We start from the raw sequence: 18,817 nt of genomic DNA, 5'->3' as shown, positions 1-18,817 counted from the left end.
CGCTCGTACTGATGGATCTCTTTTTTTTCTCTCTCAAGGAAATGTTTGGAGCAACGCATGCCGCACGTACGCACGACGCGCCGTCAGTTAAGTGCCTTGTAGGTTTGGTGAGGTGAATGGTGATCAGGATCGATCACTATCAGCTTAAGTTCAGGCCATGCCTCCCACTCACCTCCAGATGTGTCCAGCAGTTCCTCTCATCTTAAACAAAAGAAGCCAACAAAGACATTTTTTCCTTCTCCCGTTTCTAATACTGCACTTCAAATATCTCTCTGTTCCCGACCGGCTGATCTTAACAACAGTTTCCTGAAGAAAGAAAAAAGTCTGGAGTGCCGCACGTACAAGCTGAAGTTTTTTTTTTTTGAGTTTTGCTCCGGTTGTCCTTTGCATGAGGTTTGCACGAATCTTAAAGCACCTAGAATTTAATTTTATTTTTTTCCGAGTGGGTTTTGTTTGGGCTCGGCCCTACCCGTGCCTTAACGAGCAGTGGCGGAGCTTGAACACTAAATAGGGGGGCCAGACGTAGTAATTAAACTGCTAATTTAATGAACAATACAAAATTACTGTTCACTTAGTGTAAAATTTGAAAACCCAGAGGGGAGCCATGCCCCCTTTAGCCACAACTAAGGTAACGAGGCGCAGTCCAAATCCAAGATCCAGGTTACCTGCCCACCCCACTCCGTCTGCTGCCTCTATTCTTCACATTTTTCTCTCGCCGATTGAGGTCAGATGGGCGGCGGCGGCGCCTACCTCGTGCCTCCTGCTGCTCCGATCCAGGTACGCAAGCTCCTCCCCACCCCACTCCATCCGCTGCCTCTGTTGTTTATTCCCAATTTTTCCTGCGCCGTGTGAGTTCGGCCGGCCGGCGGCGGTGGCTCCCTCTCTCCATAGCAAGTTAAGCCTTCCCATTTCTTCCTCTGATCTACCCGCCGCGACCTGCGCCGCCAATTTCAACAGGTTCTGGTTCTGGAGTGACACCTTGTTGCTCTGGTCTTGACAATTCCATCCGTAAAGCAAGTAGCAGCATGTTCTGATCTTGGAGAAGGGGAGTGCCTCTGGAGAGCAACAACATAGTTTTAAAAAGTCAGCTACTGATCCTGCACATCAAAGCAGAGCAAGTATAATACAAGTTTCATTGCATAACGGAGACCAAGTGTAATTACCAACATCCATTAAAAAGCTGCAGCACCCTTGCCACTTTTCCTCAGGATCTGTATTAGCAGCCTTGGGTAAACCTGGACACTAGTTTCCAAAGCATCATCTCCAACTACCTGACGATCCATCATTAGTGCAAGAAAACACGGAATTAGTATGAATCTAAAAGTTATTTGGTGGGTTGCAGTGTTCATGCAGGTACTCTAATCCCCTGTTTGGTTCAGACTCAGATTAAAAACGACAATCCAAACACAACAATTTTAATGGACAATTTCTATAAATTTTTAGTAGACAATCAATAATTATCACCTCGAATTCCTTGTCGCAATTATGTGTCTCACTACCTAATCTTTTCACCGCAGCAGCAAATACTCCTTTATAATTGGCTTTGTACACACACCCAAACCCACCAACTCCAAGCCGCCAGTGACAGTCCCTCCTGGATAGTCTTATGCTCAGATAGTTTTCATATTCCATTTCATACTGACCTTATTTTGTTTCTTTATGGGCACCTTATAATTCTTTAACACCTCATATCAACGAATTTGTTTGGATGTCAATTACAGGCGGATATTGACAACTTTAGGAAGGAGATGCCAGCTGACCTTATTTTGGCTGAGGCAAACGAGGTTCAGGATCCATTCAAGCACTCATGGTTCGGGAGGAAGAAGATGATGCAGATTCTCCAACCATTTAGTTTAAGTCTTAGTTTAGGTCTTAGTTCCTATAAAAGGTTCGATTAGTCAGAGGCTTAGCTGCATATGCTTAGTTAGAGGCTTTATTCTAGATGCATTGTGGCTTGAATGAATGATGAACAGCCCTTTTTGTGGCTTCAATGCTTGGTGGCCTTCATTTGGGTCTATTTAAGTATTTGATTGATGCATATTGATTTGTATGACTCTGAATGGCTTTCCCTGATCAAAATTGCCGGAAGCTTATGGCTAAGAATTTCTCTATGGCTGTTTCTAATGGTAAACTTTATGATTAATTGCCATTTATGAAAAGCTACATGGACCACATGAAAAGCTATAGCTATTCTATGATTTTTGGATTGACATGTCCTATATTTGTATGGGTCACTAACCCAACCTTAAGCATTGTTCAGTACTCCTGTCCATATGCATTGCAACAAGACAGGTTCAGCAAGTTTACAGCTACTGAATTGCAAGGCAACAACACTTGCCTGAAACAGTGAAGTCTGCCACTCTTAACTCTATCCGGGGGGTGTGAAACGGCCCCACCATTTTTTCATTAAGAGGAAGCCTAACCGGCTTACCCGGGTAGAGAAACCCCCCGAACCCTGGCCCATGCCCATGAGGGCCAAGCTTTGCGGCGAGCACAGCGAGGGTTTTTTTTTTCTCTCAGCAGCCTGAAATTCGCTTTTGATGAGAATCGAACTCAGGACCTGCTGAGAGCGCGACGCTACCGGGCCCGGGCTAGCCAACTGGCCGCCCCGCCGGACCTTTCGCGAAGTCTGCCACTCTTGCTCATAGAGTTTTGACTATAAATTCAAAATAACTTGCTGCTCAATTGTTCTAGATACTATAAATATTCATTGTGAAACTTATGCTGATTCGTAAAAATACAGATAAGTTTTGGAAGTCCTACACGACTACTAGCATTGATGCTTGTATATTTCTTATACCATTCTAGCAGGCAGCAGCTATATTTTAAGACATATGTTTACTGCTGGTCAAAGCAATCAATTGGACAATCCAAGTCACATGGTCACGTGAATGTATCACAGCAAATGAGTGTTAAAATAACATAGATGTTAACCAACACGGCGAGCTAGCTTTTGACTGTTTTACGATATACTATGTTCAGTCAAAGTTTCACAGAGCAGAAGATCAGCACAGAATAGAGAAAACCATCTGCTTCAACTGATCAACTCCATGGAAAAGGAAATGTTTGCGGAATCCATTTGCATCCGAAAAAATAACAAAGATATTTGTGTATTGCATAGTGGTAAATGAGCATACTAATTGCTGAGTATATTGCTTCATACAGCGTGAACTTTACAAATTTACAGTGTCATCCTACTAGGAATGCCATGACAAGTTTATTTCCACGATTAGTATTATTGTATCGTCCCTCCACTGGTTGTTGTCGAAGTTCCTCCACATGTTGCGGACAGCTGACATCTTGAATGTCCTGTAAGATTTCAACAAAGAATTCCAGCGTTCGCCTATGAGACTCATTCTCCTTGTGTCCTCACCCCAATGTGAAATTGCTTCTCTCCTTGTTTCTTCTTTTCCAATAATTCTCTCCTTGTTTCATTCCTTGAACCTAGTGGGCAGCTACTAGTTTCGAGTCTCGGAGCAATCCTTTAAACACCGAACCAAAGGTACCTTGCCACATTTATCTGAGAAATTCTTTGTGCAGTGCTGTAAAAAAAAAGGAATAGTCATAGACGATGAGAGTCATTATCTGAGAAATCCTTTTGGGATGAAAGTCCTCTAAAATATCTTTACTATATTATGCAAAGAGCGCATAGTCCTATAAAAATAGTACCCAGCAGGCCAGCACTGCAATTAACATGATAAGCCTCAAAAGATGCAACTTCTTTTCCCTAACTTGAATTAGAGGATCCGTGGCTAGAAGGCATATATAAACACCACCAGTATTACCATTAGATAATTATCTAAGATCATCTTCGTGCGCAATTGCTCACTATTCCAGATATTGCAGTCATCTTAATGTGTGTATGCAGTGCAAGTGCAATTTCTCAGGCATGTAAATATGTACTCATGACATTTTTGGTGCTGGTAATCAAGAGAAATGCATTGCTCACCTTTTGTCTCTGTATTTATTTAGTCAGCACATTGCGTATAAGTCGAACATTACAACACCTCGAGGAAGCTGGTCTCGGACCTGGTATGCAGAAACATTCATCGGATCCTGTCCCGCAGACTCTAAAAGGCCCGCATACATATATAATACATCACACAAAGCTGCATGAAAATACCACTGTTGTGCATTCCTTTAAATCATTGGAACACGTATGAAGTTAGAGTTGATGATTACGGCTTATTCTTGTGATTATGGACACATCCTTCATGGTGCACCTAAGCTTGAGCATGCGACTATTGTTAGAGAACTGTATCCACTCTTCTACTGCATTCCAGGGATGGATGTGAATGATTTTCCTATCCCTGTTTTAAGATTACCAGTAAACTTTCTATCCCTGTTTCCTATCCACTCTTCTAATGCAAAGTTAATCAGAACCGAACTCTAATAGTGCCTACTTGCGACGATGCCGATGAGAACACAAGATACGTACCCGGATGGCGCCTCTGTTGAGGAAGGCCGTCACCGTCACCTTCAAGTGCGGCCGCACTCCTTCCAAAATGCCTCACCCCTGCCGATGAAATTGGATCAGGGTGCGGCAGGTCACGGCGGACAGCGCATACGAAATGGAGCTGTAGGGAACGCATGAGGTAGGCGCGGGGAATGACCTGCGCCGCCGCCGCGACCTGAGAAGCCGCCTCCGACGGGCGGGGAATGACCTGCGCCGCCGCTGCGAACTGAGGAGCCGCCACCGCCGCCATCTCAGTCCGCGATGACAAAAATCACGAAGAAAGAAAAAGGGTCAGCCGGAGGGAGTGAAGCCGCGATGGGTGTTGGGAGCAAGGTTAACCTAACCGGTGGTGGGAACCGGTCCGGTTTGACCGGTTACCGGTCAAACCGGTCCGGTCCGGTTCCGGTTTCGACCGGTACCCAACCGACCAAAATTCAAATTTTAAATTTGAATTCAAAAAATGAAAAAATTCCCAAAAAATTCCTAAAAATACTTCAAGGTGTGATGAATCTAATGGTGTCAAATTTTCTCAAAAATTCATTCATTTAGTATAGTTTGTGGGAATTTAAAGTTAAATCAAAAAAGAAAAAGAAAAAAAATGGGCCGGCCCATGAAGGCCCACCGATCAAACCGGTCAAACCGGCCGGTAAACCGGTCAAACCGGCCGGTAAACCGGTTGTACGGGAGCTTTTGAATTTCAAACCGGTCAAACCGACCGGTAAACCGGTAACACCGGCCGGTAAACCGGTCAAACCGGCCGGTAAACCGGTCGGAACCGGTTGCATGGGAGTTTTTGAATTTATTTGAATTTGGATTTGAATTTAACCGGTTTCTACCGGTTACCGGTCTAACCGGTCCGGTAAACCGGTACCGGAGGGCGGCGGTTAGGCCGGTCCGGTCGGATTTTAAAACCCTGGTTGGGAGTACCTGGGTCCTGGACTTGGACCAGGCCTCATTAGGGCATGGGTAGGGCCGGGTCCAAACTAAACCCACTCGGAAAAAATAAAATTAAATTCAAGGTCTTTAAGATTCGTGCAAACTTCATGAAAGAGACGACCGGAGCAAAACTTTTTTTTTTGATTCGGATGGACTAGTGGCAGCTGAGAATTGAGGCAGTCGAACGCAGATGCACCGCACACGAACGTGCACGCTTGAGATTTGATAATCCCCCAGCGGCCGGAACCATGATGGCAGCCATGCCGGCGGCCCGGGCGGATCGATCGGAGGTAGCTAGGCGCGCGAGGAAAGGGAAGCTGATACAGCGAAGGAAAGGCGAAGGGTGGGAAAGGCGCCATGATCGCTAGCCGCGACCGAGCTCGATGCTCTTTGGGCCGCTGGCGAGGAAAGACGCATCATGCCATGCACCGGCGCTGGCTAGCTTTAGCTTTAGCCCCTCGTCGTCTAACCCACACTGGCTCTGCGCATGTCGCGAAAGCGGAGGGCACACAGCGTGGAATCGGTGGACGCCGAGGGGGATCCGGCCTGCTGCGTGCGGATGGACCACTGATCCGGTGACATTCTCTGCAGGCTGGGCTCGACATCCCGGCCGGCGTTGGTTGGGTTTAGCTGGTCTTCGGTTTCGATTCAGCTCGATCATCGGATTGGTGCGCTTTAATCAAGTAGCCTCGTACTGCCATGGTCTAGTAGAGCTTCTCCAAGTGAACAGTGGCTGCTAGCTAGTGCAGGGTACAGATGCAACAACAGTGCTCGATAAAATTGGGGTTACAGCAATCAGGAAATGGTGATGAGATAAAATGGTGCCAAGATGAGGTCGTCAGGCCGCTCTAGGATCTTGGCCTTTGCATACAAATTCTATTACTTTGATTCCCAAAAGGGTCAGTCGCATTCAAAATTCCTGCGTATTTGGACCCTACGTTTGCAAGCTACTAAACCAGGGACACTAGCAGGCTCCGCTCAATTTTTGGATTGGGTCGTCCGCCCCATCTGCCCCTCCTCGTTGAGGAGAACAAAGAGAGCAGATTATGATGTTGGACTCGGAGGCCAGAGAGAGAGAGGATGTCACTTTAGCATGGCATCGACCCCATGTGGATCAAAAGATTAGCCGGCATGGCCTGCCTGCAGACCGGGGCGGACGCTTTGCCCGCCCGGCCTTCCGGGACCGAGCCGGGCCTCACACCTCATCATCTCGCTGGCCGCTGGTCCTGGTGGCAACCTCATGTAGTCATGTGTCGCCATGGTCGCGGTACCGGCGTGCATGGAGATGGAAGCAGCCCGAACTGACTGGTCAGGCCAGAGCAATCGAGCTCGCTATTTCTCTAGCTGCCCCGCCGCCTCGTGGGCAAGGGAAGGGGCACCCCCGATACAGGCGGCCCAACTGGTTGGACATGCTTGGATCGGATCGTTGGACGAGCAGTCGAGCACCGTCCCCCCCCCCCCCCCCCCCCCCCCCCCCACCAACGCGTATTGGGCCGTATTTGCTTACCTGACTCGAATTTGCAAGCCGAAGACCTGCTCGCCTCGGCCGTACTGGGACAGGTCAGGATTCGCTGGGCTAGCTGGCCCAATGCAGGCACGCAGCTTTTGTCCAGCCCTTTTATAAATAGGAAAAAGTTGGCTTTACTTTTGAACTATTACAAAAATTTGATTTTCAATTTTTAACTACAAAACCGGATAACAAAGATCGTCCAACTGTTAAAACTAGTCTGTCAATCTGTGCTTCCGCACGGGCTAATTAGAATTAATATAAAAATAAAATCAATAATTATAGTTATCCATCTCACGCCCTTTTCATCTATTAAATGTTCTAACACATACTCTAAAATATATATTTCATTATTTAGTTACAATAGATTTCATTTTGTGCACCTCCATATGTATTCAATATATGTTTAGTTGAACTATTTGTTTGTAAATTGGTGTTCTTATCTCTTCCAAAATACATGAATATATGGTGACATATATCATGGGTAGTATTTTTATATAAATAATAAGGAAGAGTTTTTTCTACACTCGCGTGTAGCTACTCTCATCATCAATATACCATCATGCATATGTCACAAACTCATTTATCCCTTTGAGTATGTTCATATACTAATTCTAAGATACTTCAAATAGATATATGCAAAAAATTTCAAAAACATTGCTATTTTTTAAATATATTATGATTATACATTACTATTATATATTAAAAATAAGTATGTTCATATACTCCATGTATGGTCACATACCTAATGTATGTACTATCATATATTGTCTAGTATGATCATGTACTTCATGTACATACTCTTCATTGGATCAGATACATGATACATCATACATCATGATATATACATGTGGAAGTAGCTACAAGAGAGTGTAAGAATAGATTTTTCCTAAATAATAATATAAATAATATATTAATAATGATAGAAATAGTAATTTTAGAATTTTATATTGGTGCTCTTTAATATATTATTGTAATTATATAATTTAGATTCAGATTTATGAGTAATTTAACTTGTAATAATAATGACATAATTGGATAATTTATATGCAAATTTATGGGGATATTTGTATTATTTTTATAATGGCATAGGTGGGTAATTTACACACAAAATAGGAGTTACTTTAGATTTTTTTTATAATGGCAGCAGTGGGTAATTTAGATACATGTTTAGGGGGTTACTTTAGTCTATTTTCATAATGGCAGAGGTAGATAATTTATTAGGAAAGATAACAGATTCTATGGTTATTATAATTAGAGTTGTTGGATTGATGGCTAGATATTTCTGATTTTTGTGAGAATTTATAGGATTTCTCTATTTTTTAGAGTGTTCACTTAGGATCCTAGATGTCTTCACGTGAAGGCTCCAAAAGAGCCTCCAATTAGTAATAGTAAGATTGGACAAAAGCATTTAGGTGGTTTTTTATTTTGTGTGAATTAAAATATTCAAATTTAAACTAAAAAATCATAATTAATTTATTTTAAACTAAAAAAATACAAAATAGGTATCAAAAGTTTTCTAAAAATGTAACCTAGCTATTGGTACGATATATTTTAGTTATTCAGATACAATTTTTTATTTTCATAATATTTAGTTGCTTATAGTTACGTCTATTGTTTTGAAATAACTAAGATTCAAATAGATTAACGATAGATCTGTTACATTTTTAGAAAAAAATTTGGTACTAGTTTCATGTTTTTTTTATCAAAAATGAATTAGTTTTGATTTTTAAATCTAATTAGATTTTTTTAAAAAAATTTGTAAACATATAAAACCACCTTGGAAACCACCCAAGGGCCCAATTTGTCCGGTTTGGACAGTTGAATGACCTATGTTATCCGATTTTATAGTTGAAGATTGGAAATCGGACTTCTACGATAGTTCGAGGGCGTAATTCGCACTTCTCCCTTATAAATAACCATATAAGTTTATCCGGTTCCTGTTGTCCATCCCTTTTATAAATAACCATATAAATAATCATGTTTAGTACCAAATTACACCTTTACTTCGTTTCATGTATATTTTTATAACAACTCAAGACTTGATTAAGGCGGAACAAGCTCGGCTATGTAGCCACTTTTTTTTTTGAGTTATTACAGGGATAAAGCCTGGCCCTTATTGCGTTGCAGACCAAGTCATTGTTCAGCTTACAAAAAAGGGGGGGAAAATACAAATTCATAGACCCTCATCTGCTCTAGACACTCTACAGCCTCTGGAGCAGGAACTGTTTACCAGATTTGTTTTTCCTATAACATTTACAAGCACGGGTTGCGTAGCTTTATGGCTGCAGCTTTGGGTCATCTTTTTTTTTTGGAAAAAGAAAAGAACTTCCTAACATGCCTGATAAAAGAGAGAAATTATAGTTGTACAAAACTACAAGCGACGAAGGCCATGCTGACCGAGCGCTGCTGATAGTGATTTGGTAATCCTAATCTCTGAAAATATCATGCACACAAGTGATCCAAATTTATCCGAAAGTCTATCCGGCTCCTGGACCTCGAGCTCTTCTTCTTCACCACGATTAAAACCATCAGCTTCACGCAAAACTGACAGTCCAGCCGTTCCGCACCACGGAAACATTCTGCAAGTTGCGCCGTTGATAGCCGATAAGCCTCTGACGGCACATGTTTCCCACCTCACTCGTCCTGCCCTGACGGCGAGGGCAAGCTGTTATTCTTCCCAGATGGAGGAATTGTGATGGTCCTCAGTACAAACAGTAGCTCTCCCGTCCGGTCTCACGAGCAGCTCCACGCTTTCAGAAGCACAGAGCCACAGACTGACTAGTGCTGGGTCGGAAAGCAGCCTGCACCTCGAGCAACCAAAGCCAAAATGTCAGGATGTCAGGCCGTCACTACTAGGAGATCGCAGAAAAGATTGCTCGAAACTGACTCCAAATCGCGTCGTATCCACTGTCCACATGGTTTTGTAGCTACACAGGGTACAACAGCAGCCATCCAAAGCACAGATACACCGGTTCAGAAATACCGGCACTTGGCACTTGGCAAAGGGGAGGGAAACGATAGACATACCGGTTCAGAAACAGCAGCCATCCAAACTCCAAAGCAAAGGGAACTGAAAGGATAGACTGAGGTTGGCACTTGGCAAGACAGGAAGTTCAGAAATACCGGTTTCCTCCTTCCGATATACAGGCATCATCGCATCTCAAGCCCCATTGACAACAGATTATTGTCTAGACCTTGAGAAACTGACAAGTGACAACAGATGATTATGCCAAGATCTTTTCGACACTGTTTCAACCTTGCACGAGATTGACGAGTATTACACTCTTTTTTCGCTCTAGCCATATGTACATTCCATAGACGGCATTGCGCAAGCGCAAGCGCAAGCACAAACACGGATCCTCTATGGCTGCTACAGAATACTAGACCTACTACAACAGGCTACGGTTTAGGGATGACGCCCCAGGCTTCTCATCCTGTCATGGGCTGTGCGCTTCCACCTGCAAGCAGCTGCTGCTGCCTGAGCTGCTGATGTGGCACGGGAGGTCACGCACCTGCAGCTTCACGTTGCGCGAGCCGATCGAATCAAGGACGTCCACACACTCTTGGAGATCAGAGTCGTTCGCCAGGATCACCCATTCATCCTCATCATCCTTGTACTTGAGCTGGAATGCTCCTGTCGTCAGCTTGAACCTCTTTGCTATCTGTTCCAGTAAGTGATACCAGCCCATTGCTGGTAGGAACTTGAACCGCACTGTGTCACCGTTGTAGGTAGCCTTGACTGTCAGTGCTGGGCTGCTTCTATCTTTGGGGGCATTTCCAAGGTTCCCCTTGAAAGTAGGTTGACTTGATGCACTGCCGCTGGAAGAAGTGGAAGGATGGATGTGCTCCTTGGTGTCATGACCGTCGACCATAGTGACATCTGCTTGTTGTACTAATGATGAATTCCTTCCCATTGTAGGGTCTTCGGCACTATCGATGCTTGGGTGGAGAGAGGTTGGAGAATTGATGTAGACTATTTCTCTGGTACACAAAGAATTAACAGCACCAGTGGTATATAATGGACCTTTTGCACCTTCCGAGTTTGAATGTGGTGTGACCTTTGCAACATCAGAAGCACAGTTTCTACTTCCATTGTTGTTGTTCGCCAACATTCGAACTTCATCATCTTCTCTTTTCGATATACTGGATACGTGAAATTGGCAAGTTTCTCTTTGCCATCCATCAGGTGAAGAGAAACCTTGTTCTGATTTCGGGCTGGATTTTTTGTCCATTGATTTTCCAACAGATGAAGTAGGCAATGTATCACAAGCAGAGAATTGCATCTTATCTGGAAGAGAGGCTGCTGGAACTAGGGAACCAGTAGCAGGATCATACTGCAAGGATCTATCCACACCATGGACCGAGTTAATGACAGTCTGGATCTTCTTCAATGAACGATTAACCTTGCTTATCTTTCGAGATGGCCATCGCGAAATTCCATGTTGTCTGCATATCCGTTTCAAAGTCGTTGGACAAACTGCAATAGTGTTTATGGGAGTGTCAGAAAAGTAGTTTGCTTTATAATCTCCTATTTACATAACCTAAGAAACTCTGCTACAGTGATGGCATTGTCTTCAGTACTGTAAATATCACAACACATTTAGATTGGATTGAGACTCCATAAGTACAGTAGGGGCTCACCACCAAGGCTCATTGCAGCATCCCTCAGGCTCCCAGAAAAGTATTTGCGAAGAACATCCAAACTAAAATTCTTCTCGGATGTATTGCGTTTTTTCTCTGCAACTCGCATTGAGCTACTATGTGCCTGCAGTGAGGAACAAAGTCCTTCATCAACAAGGTATAGTAACAAAAGTTCTGTTATCATTTCAAAATTAAATGCATGCATTAGCATCTACCAGTATGAATACTGAAAATAGTCTATTCTGAAAAAGCTTACAAGGAATCCAATTGGTTAAGGCACTACTGACTAAGTGTCTAAAAAGCTATGTATCTCAATAAAATTTTTGAATGGTTGGATAAAATGGTATATATATAATAATGCATACCTGGTCAGGTTCTCTATCTCCTTGCTTGTCACCCAAAGATAGATCTTGGAATGCGGATTCTGTAATTGGCTGGTCATCATGTGAGGAACTTTCAGTGTTGCCAGTTGGTAAAGTTCCATTAGTCTTCTTGTGCATTGCTGTACCAGAAGCACCAGCATTATCGTCCTCCGCTTCAGAAACTGTTCGCAAGCTCTTGCATATTCTTTGCATGGTGCTGGAAAGGTTGTTTAATAACATCTGTTGCTCTCCACAGCCCTTGCAGTTGACTGGGAGAAAGAATTCTAGAATGTAGTCATCGTTACCAGTGTACGTGCTCCTCAACCGGATGGCTACAGCAGCATGTAGACCAAACTTACGAGCATGGTGTGCAAGCGGGTAGTCTTCAATACTGTACTCTTTTATATCAGGCGAGAAGAATGGCAGATTGGATTTAAGTGCTCGGCCAGCGATACCCTCCCCTTTCTCAAGATGACGTTCAGTACATGCATGAAGAAACCCCTGCATCTTTGCATCATTAATATAACAAGCTGATTCATGGATACGGAGTACTGATTTTCCTGATTGTGAATCAACCCCAATATTCTTTCCAGCACAATAACCATTATTAATGCCGTTTGATGTAGGAACCCATGTAAGGGCCAATGGAAGCATGTGTGCGTGGCAAATGGCTCTTAGAACATCCAAAATCTCAGTGAAAGCAGATTTCTGATTTTCAGAGTAAACCTACAAATGAAGAGACAGAGCATGCATTGAACATCAGTAGGTAAACAGTAAACATAACACCAAGGAAGATGTTTTATGTTTACATGGAGAATGTTAGGAGTGAAGAGTGGCACCTTCTGATTGCTGCGATCTGTTGTTGTCAGCAAGTTCACAGCCTACAGAGAGCGATCGGATAAGTACAAAATATATGCTAAATTCAGTGCTCAGTGTAAAATAAAATGAGTTGCCTTGCTAATTGACAACATAGAGATGAACTAAAATTTTGACAGAATTGATTGCCTACTATTATATATAAAATAAAAGGAATAGTGACAAATGAAGAAAACGAATGGCACATAAATGTCAAATAAAAATACTAGAGCTCCTTTCGTAACTCATGAATGCTTCAACTTGACATTAAGCACTGATGTCACTAAAGTAAATATGCCTAGTCTAAAACAAGTTAGAACTTGCCTGCAAGGCATTGCAAACGCTGTCCATCTCTGCATCAAAATCAGACTTCTCCTTGTTTGTGACAAGTTCAAGCACTGCACAACAAGAGCCCTTGCTGGGGTCATAAATTGGCATAGCAAGTGACCCACGTATGTCATGACGAAGAGCATGATCCATTCTCAAATACTCCGGCCTACTATAATAGAGAACACTTGAGGTCCACTCTGGCACCCCAGATATGAAGACTCTCCCTGGAAGCCCTAGGTGCAGCCCAGGCTCCTCTTTCACTGAAAACAGGAAATTCCTAGACACCTCTCTGTAACCTGCAAGATCCTGGTCAAGTAGAAAAGGCTGCTCGAACGTACTCAGCACGACACGACCATCATGCTCAACAGGCATCCAGACTTGGGCGAGAACACCATCGCTCAATGACTTCCTGAACAAAGACAGCGCCATGAGCATCTTGTCTGCAAGAAAGTTGCCCACAGACCTCGGAATGATGTTACTTCCTTGTTGCAAACCATTTTGTGGAACAAGCTCATCTGAAACTTTTAGCTCTCTGTCCACACCAGTTGGACTCAACGCCGACACCGAATTGCTCCTTTGAGTAGATGCTGCTGTTGCGTCCATAGGTCCAGAATAGGTGTCGAATGGCATGTCATCTCTCATAGCAGAAGCACGCGGAGACGATCCCAAGGATGACCACATAGCAAACATCTGCTGTGCAGCTGAGGGATCATTCAACATCGAGAATATCTGATCAGCAACTGAAGGGCTGCAGAGCTCTGAGTACCCATCAAAGTTCATCGTGGCAGCAACACCAAAGGGATCATCTGAAGACCCCATGGGGCTGCTGATGTTGCCGTTGCAGCCGGCACGGTTGGAAGGCATAGGCATATCCATGGCTTTGCTCCACTAGTATAGGACAAGGTCCTCCTTATCCACTCTTAGTAGTACGCCAATATGGATTTGGAGCACTGTACTGAGCTCCGGACAGATAAAAAAGAGGAGCACTCTGTCTTCCGGCTAAGCAGAATCTTTGTTCACACAAGGCGTATCTGCACAGGAGTCTACTTCTCCCGCGCAAATGTCCTGTTGATAGCGCAGATAGACCAACACTCCGAGGAGGCGAGGACCCGTCGATCAGAAGCAGTTCACCAATCAGCGCCGGAACCCAACAGGTCGGCAGCCCTTTGGGAGGAAAGGTCAGCAAAGGTAGCCGCTTAAAGCGGCTGCAGAGCAGAAAATTTCTCCGCCAAAAATTCAACTTCGATACAGGAAGGGCCGTACGACAGGGTAGGTCTCGGCGCCAATGGCGACGAGCCAGCAACCAGCAGAGTCCTGCGACGTAGACCAGCTCCCTGATCCCAAAAACTCGAAACCTTTTTTTTCACCCACCCAAGAAACCACCAGAGGTTCAAATTAAGCACCAAGTCGATCAGAAGAAAGCCGAATTCACACCCGCACCAACGCGAGCATCAAACGCCTGACCGAAATCCATCCTTCCAACCAACCGAACACAGCTTCGAGCACGCAGAACCTTCAAGCACCAGCCGGCAAGAACGGCGCGGAAGCACCCCCGGCTCGGCTGAGGCACCGAACCACCCGGCAGCAGCCTCCGGACTCTCCTGCCTACAAAGTCGTTGGGACACGAGAGACGAAGCGGCGGCGGCGGCGGCGGCTGGAAGCTGGCGTCCCCTCGACTGGGGCCGAAGAGGAAGCCCGGGGAGGCGGGGGATAAGGATCGCAGATCTGAGGAAGCCGGGTGCGGGGGTTGGGAAATGGAATCAAAGGCGGATGGGACACCCACCACCGCGGAGGGAGAAGGAAGGCGAGACGGGAGAAGATTCCAGGCCGTGGAATTCCCAAGGCCAGTGCGCTGGTGTTTTCTACTCCCCCCGCAGGCCCGCAGCGGATTCCTCCTCCGCCCTTTTGGTTCATGCTCCCGGCCGCATCTCGCTCTCTTGACAGAGAGAGAGGGAGAGCGCGAGACGGAACAAACAAGTGCCCCCCCCGAGCGGTGAAAGCTTGGCGCGTATCGCGCCCCCCGCGAGCGGGCGGGGCCCGGCGGATTAGTTTACGAGATGGGGGTTAGTGCGGGGATTAGATTTCGCGACTAGTGGCACTGGCGCCGTGCTAGTGGTCGCTAATTATTTGTTTTTTCTTCGGCCTCGCGAGAGCTGACCGGCGCGCACGGTCTCCGTGGAAAGTTTCCGTGCGATTCCTTCCTCTTGCCACTAGCTCTTTCTCTTTGCTTTGTTCCGGAGCAGGGAAATCCTAGCAGAACGGGGCGTCAGAAAAGAGGTTTAGGCTTCATTTGTTTTTTAGTTTAAATCATAAGTTCAATCACATCATATGTTTAAATATCAATTAGAAGTACTAAATGTGGATTTATTGTAAAATTAATTTCATAAGTCGTGACTTAAATCTAATTAGTTCATAACTTGATCACTAATTGCTACAGTAATCACCCGCTAATCATATAGTAATTATATTTAATAGATTCACAATTTATACAATTAATTTTATATTAAATTATCATCCGCGTTGATGTGGCAGCTACTTAAAAAAACAAACAAAATCTTAAAAACAGCCAACTGCAAAGGAAAACGGAACACTCAACCTCCCTAAACTTGGGAAAGGACACCCCAATGGTACACCGTACGTGAGCTGTGCGTACGAGCTGTTCGCTAGCTAATCCGGTCAGCGCAAGAACCGTACCCCTCGACGGGCGAGAGAAAGGAAAAAAACGCGACATGGATGACGTCACCGCACAGAAGGCAAATTCCTCTTCTCATTAAAAAAACATCGTCGTGTGTTAGTGTTGTGTGTCCTTGTTTACGTTCCGTTCGTAAAAAACTACTCATTGCTCGCTAAAGAGCATTGGGAGAATCTCAGACGTCTCGTGTGCTCTGTTTGACGGAAGGAGAAGCAAGCGATACGCTTGGCTGCGATTCGCCTGCCTGCCACTGGCGCACGGCACCCGCCGCCGTCGGGTCAACGTCGCGGGGGTGCATTTTCCCCGCCGGTGACGGTCGCCTGGGCTCGCACTCGGGCGGAGGGGAGGTTCTTCTCCGGGTGGGGGCTAGCTCGCTCACATCACGGCCTCACGGGGACGGGGCAGTGGGACGAGAACCAGTGGATCACCGTCGGCGCATTGCCCCGTGAGCGCCGGACAGAAAACGCGCCCGGATTCTGCCCGGCCCACCACGCAGATCTCCCTAGCGTCCGCAGCCTGCCGGCGTCGTGCTCCGGCTTCCAGCCGCCTACGTGGCTACGTGCATCTGCGAAGCCCGAACTCGGCGAACCGAGCCATAGCCATGCTTTATCACAGATAAAGGTTCCATATCAATATTTTTTTAAAAAATTCATATGAAATTTTTTTGAACTTCTATGCTTTTGGGTGAAGTTTTGACATTTTCAAAATCTAACCTAGGTTCAGGCGAACGGACTGCCATCGCTCCCTGCCTAGATAAAATTACCACCCTATTTTTAATTTATATTGTCGCTGCGGGAAATGGGCGACTGCAAAACTACTCGATTGCTCGTTGGTTGTGCGCTTGATCGGATATGGTCTAGCACGCGAAGACTCGAGGATTTAGACTGGTTCGGGCCGAAAATGCCCTACGTCCAGTATGAGGGTGGTATTCTTGCTCTATTGCTCTCGAGTCTGGGTGCTCAAAGTACAGAGAGGATCTTACAAGCTGGTCAAACAGTGTTGAACCCGTGGGGGTCCAATCCTTTCCTACGTGGGGGCCTTTTCCTTTTATAGTTCAAGATGGGCCCCCCATTACAGATATCTAGCGCTGTGTCCTTACACCGTCTGGGTGCGATTCGTCCTTGTCAGTCATTGGAGCCCACTCGATCGGTCGGGAGTGGGCAGGCTCGATTCTGGTGATCTTCTGAGCAGGGGATGATCCTGGCGATCTTCTTGGGCGGCATGTTCCCCCGGTGTTGTCCCATCCTGGCTCAGTCGGGGCGGCGCGACCACTCGGATGGTCACTCGAGGGTCTCCTCCGGTCTTGTCCGCCGGAGCCTGTGTTCCTTACTCGCGGGCTATCTTACGTATCCCTGTCACCAGACGGCGCGTCCAGTGAGGGGTGTCTTGCCGAGGCCTGGCCGGGGGCGTCCGATCACGCTCGCTGGCGTAATGAGGTGGTGCACATAGGCAGCCATCATTACAGCGAGGGGAGGCAGCGTCTGTGGATGTCCCCTCCCATTGTGTCATGGGGCCCGCGCGAGCGGTGCTTTCCCCTTGTCAGGGAGTCCCGCTGGTTTAGCCCTCGCCGCAAGATAAGGAGAGCTGGCATCTCGGGGTCTGCACGGGGTCTATCTTGGCCGGCACGCCTGTCAGAAGGCGCGGCGTTCATGGAGCACACGTGCTGGGTCATCGGCACGGCTTTGACCTGGGTAGCTAGGTCGGGGGGGGGGGGGGTCACCACGTGTCCCGGGAGGTCGGACTCCCGGCCTCGTTGTCTTAGAGGCGAAGGCAGCTCCCGTGCCGATTAGTGGTCCTTTCCGCTCTCGGCCCAGTAGGTTTGCTGGGCCTCCCTTCACACGAGTCGGGCCTGTCAGGGGTCCCGGGTTTACTCCCCCGTCAGAGGCCCCCGAGTGGCTCTGCGATTTTGAATAATCGTGGAGCCGCTGGTCTTTGCCTTCATGACCCTGACCGGGGCGTCCGATCCAACTGCCCGCGCCCTCAGCTTTTTGGTGTGCGCCAGTGATGGCGTGACGGGGTCACGCCCGTCTTGATGGCCGGCTGACGGGTCGTGGAATCTCGAGGCCGGTCGTCGCGTTTTATCACTATACCGCGGGCGCCTCGTTTTCCCCCGCTCGGGGTCGCTTCCCATTGGTGGGTCGTGCAGCGATCGTGCCTCGAGTGGCGCGGCGGTTGCTAGGCGTGCTGGCGCCGTTTCGTCGGCATTCAAGAGGGGCTTTGGTTAGGTGAGGGCTTTTGGTATGCCCCGTTTCGGCCGGCCCACTGACCGCTAGGGCCGTTAGCGCCAACATTTGCCTATAAATAGGGACAGTATGGATACATGGTTCCACACAAGTAGACGGATCATGAAAATCCCTCTTGTAGTTCTCTTCCTCACACCCCACACCCGTCCTCCAGATGAGAGAGGGCATGGCTCGATTTTCTGGTGCTAGAAGAATACTTGCAAACGGCGGGGGATCTTCCTTAGACATGAACTCGCCAACGAGTTCATCCCGCCAACCGTTGCTTGACGCTGAGGAGTTCGAGGGCTTGCTGCTGGAGTTAGGCAAGCCAGGCCACTGGTCTGCCTGCTCCCTTGCCAATCGGTGAGGGGGGCTCCCAGCTTCTGGTGGCCTCCTTGGACTCCTCTCGACGCCAGCTCAGAGACTTGGTGGTGGTGTGGACCTTCCCTGCCGCGGGGGTCGCCTCTCTGCGTCCTTCTTGCGGTTGCCGCTCCCCCGACATCTCGGGCGGGCATCTCACGCATCGTCGACGCGGAGCCGCAGATCCGCTGCCTCATGTTCCAGCTATGGTTGGAAGGCTGCACAGCTCACCACTGTGGTTTGTGGCAGCGGGGGACGGTCACGGGCTCCTCTCTCATCAGGCAGGGTGGTCTTGCAGCCAGGATGGGTCTCCGCGCCTCCCTCCGGAGGCGGACGGTTAGAGTGGTGCGGCTGGAAGACGCCGTCGCCAATGGAAGGAGATCACGACCCGTCTTCCAGTGCCAGAGGAAGATACCCAGAAGCAGGCGCCGGCGGGGAGTTTTGGGCTAGCCT

At 46.9% G+C, this 18,817-nt stretch overlaps 1 protein-coding gene and 2 long non-coding RNA genes across 4 annotated transcripts; 1 reads left to right on the top strand and 2 right to left on the bottom strand.

The window, feature by feature from the left end:
• Positions 1–617: 617 nt before the first annotated feature.
• On the top strand, positions 618–2,111 carry LOC120683834. Its single transcript, XR_005678951.1, has 2 exons — positions 618–777; positions 1,722–2,111. It is a non-coding gene; the product is annotated as an uncharacterized LOC120683834 (long non-coding RNA).
• A 972-nt stretch (positions 2,112–3,083) lies between these two features.
• LOC120683766 lies at positions 3,084–4,711 on the bottom strand. 2 transcript variants are annotated; one of them, XR_005678918.1, is made up of 2 exons: positions 4,614–4,711; positions 3,084–4,516 (listed from the first exon to the last, which is right to left on the bottom strand). It is a non-coding gene; the product is annotated as an uncharacterized LOC120683766 (long non-coding RNA). The 2 variants fall into 2 exon arrangements; XR_005678919.1 differs by having other exon boundaries at positions 4,665–4,711.
• Positions 4,712–9,113: 4,402 nt separating this feature from the next.
• Positions 9,114–15,111, bottom strand: LOC120683063 (protein NLP2-like). The gene is made up of 5 exons (XM_039965079.1): positions 13,085–15,111; positions 12,745–12,786; positions 11,909–12,631; positions 11,544–11,667; positions 9,114–11,379 (listed from the first exon to the last, which is right to left on the bottom strand). Exons 1-5 carry the CDS (start codon positions 13,964–13,966, stop codon positions 10,340–10,342), a joined length of 2,811 nt encoding a protein of 936 aa, XP_039821013.1. The 5' UTR covers positions 13,967–15,111; the 3' UTR covers positions 9,114–10,339.
• Between the last annotated feature and the right edge of the window lie 3,706 nt (positions 15,112–18,817).

This window comes from Panicum virgatum, chromosome 7N (assembly GCF_016808335.1).
Source record: "Panicum virgatum strain AP13 chromosome 7N, P.virgatum_v5, whole genome shotgun sequence".
NCBI lineage: Eukaryota > Viridiplantae > Streptophyta > Magnoliopsida > Poales > Poaceae > Panicum > Panicum virgatum.
The sequence above is the reverse complement of the archived record's forward strand: the minus strand, read 5'-3'. Positions and strand labels throughout refer to the sequence as shown.

Excerpts from the sequence above, each read along its gene's own strand:
- LOC120683063 (XM_039965079.1), bottom strand. The coding sequence starts at position 13,966 with ATGGATATGCCTATGCCTTCCAACCGTGCCGGCTGCAACGGCAACATC. Across the intron at positions 12,787-13,084 it reads GCGTTTGCAATGCCTTGCAG|GCTGTGAACTTGCTGACAAC; the intron begins GCAAGTTCTAAC and ends CGCTCTCTGTAG. Across the intron at positions 11,668-11,908 it reads GAGATAGAGAACCTGACCAG|GCACATAGTAGCTCAATGCG; the intron begins GTATGCATTATT and ends TCCTCACTGCAG.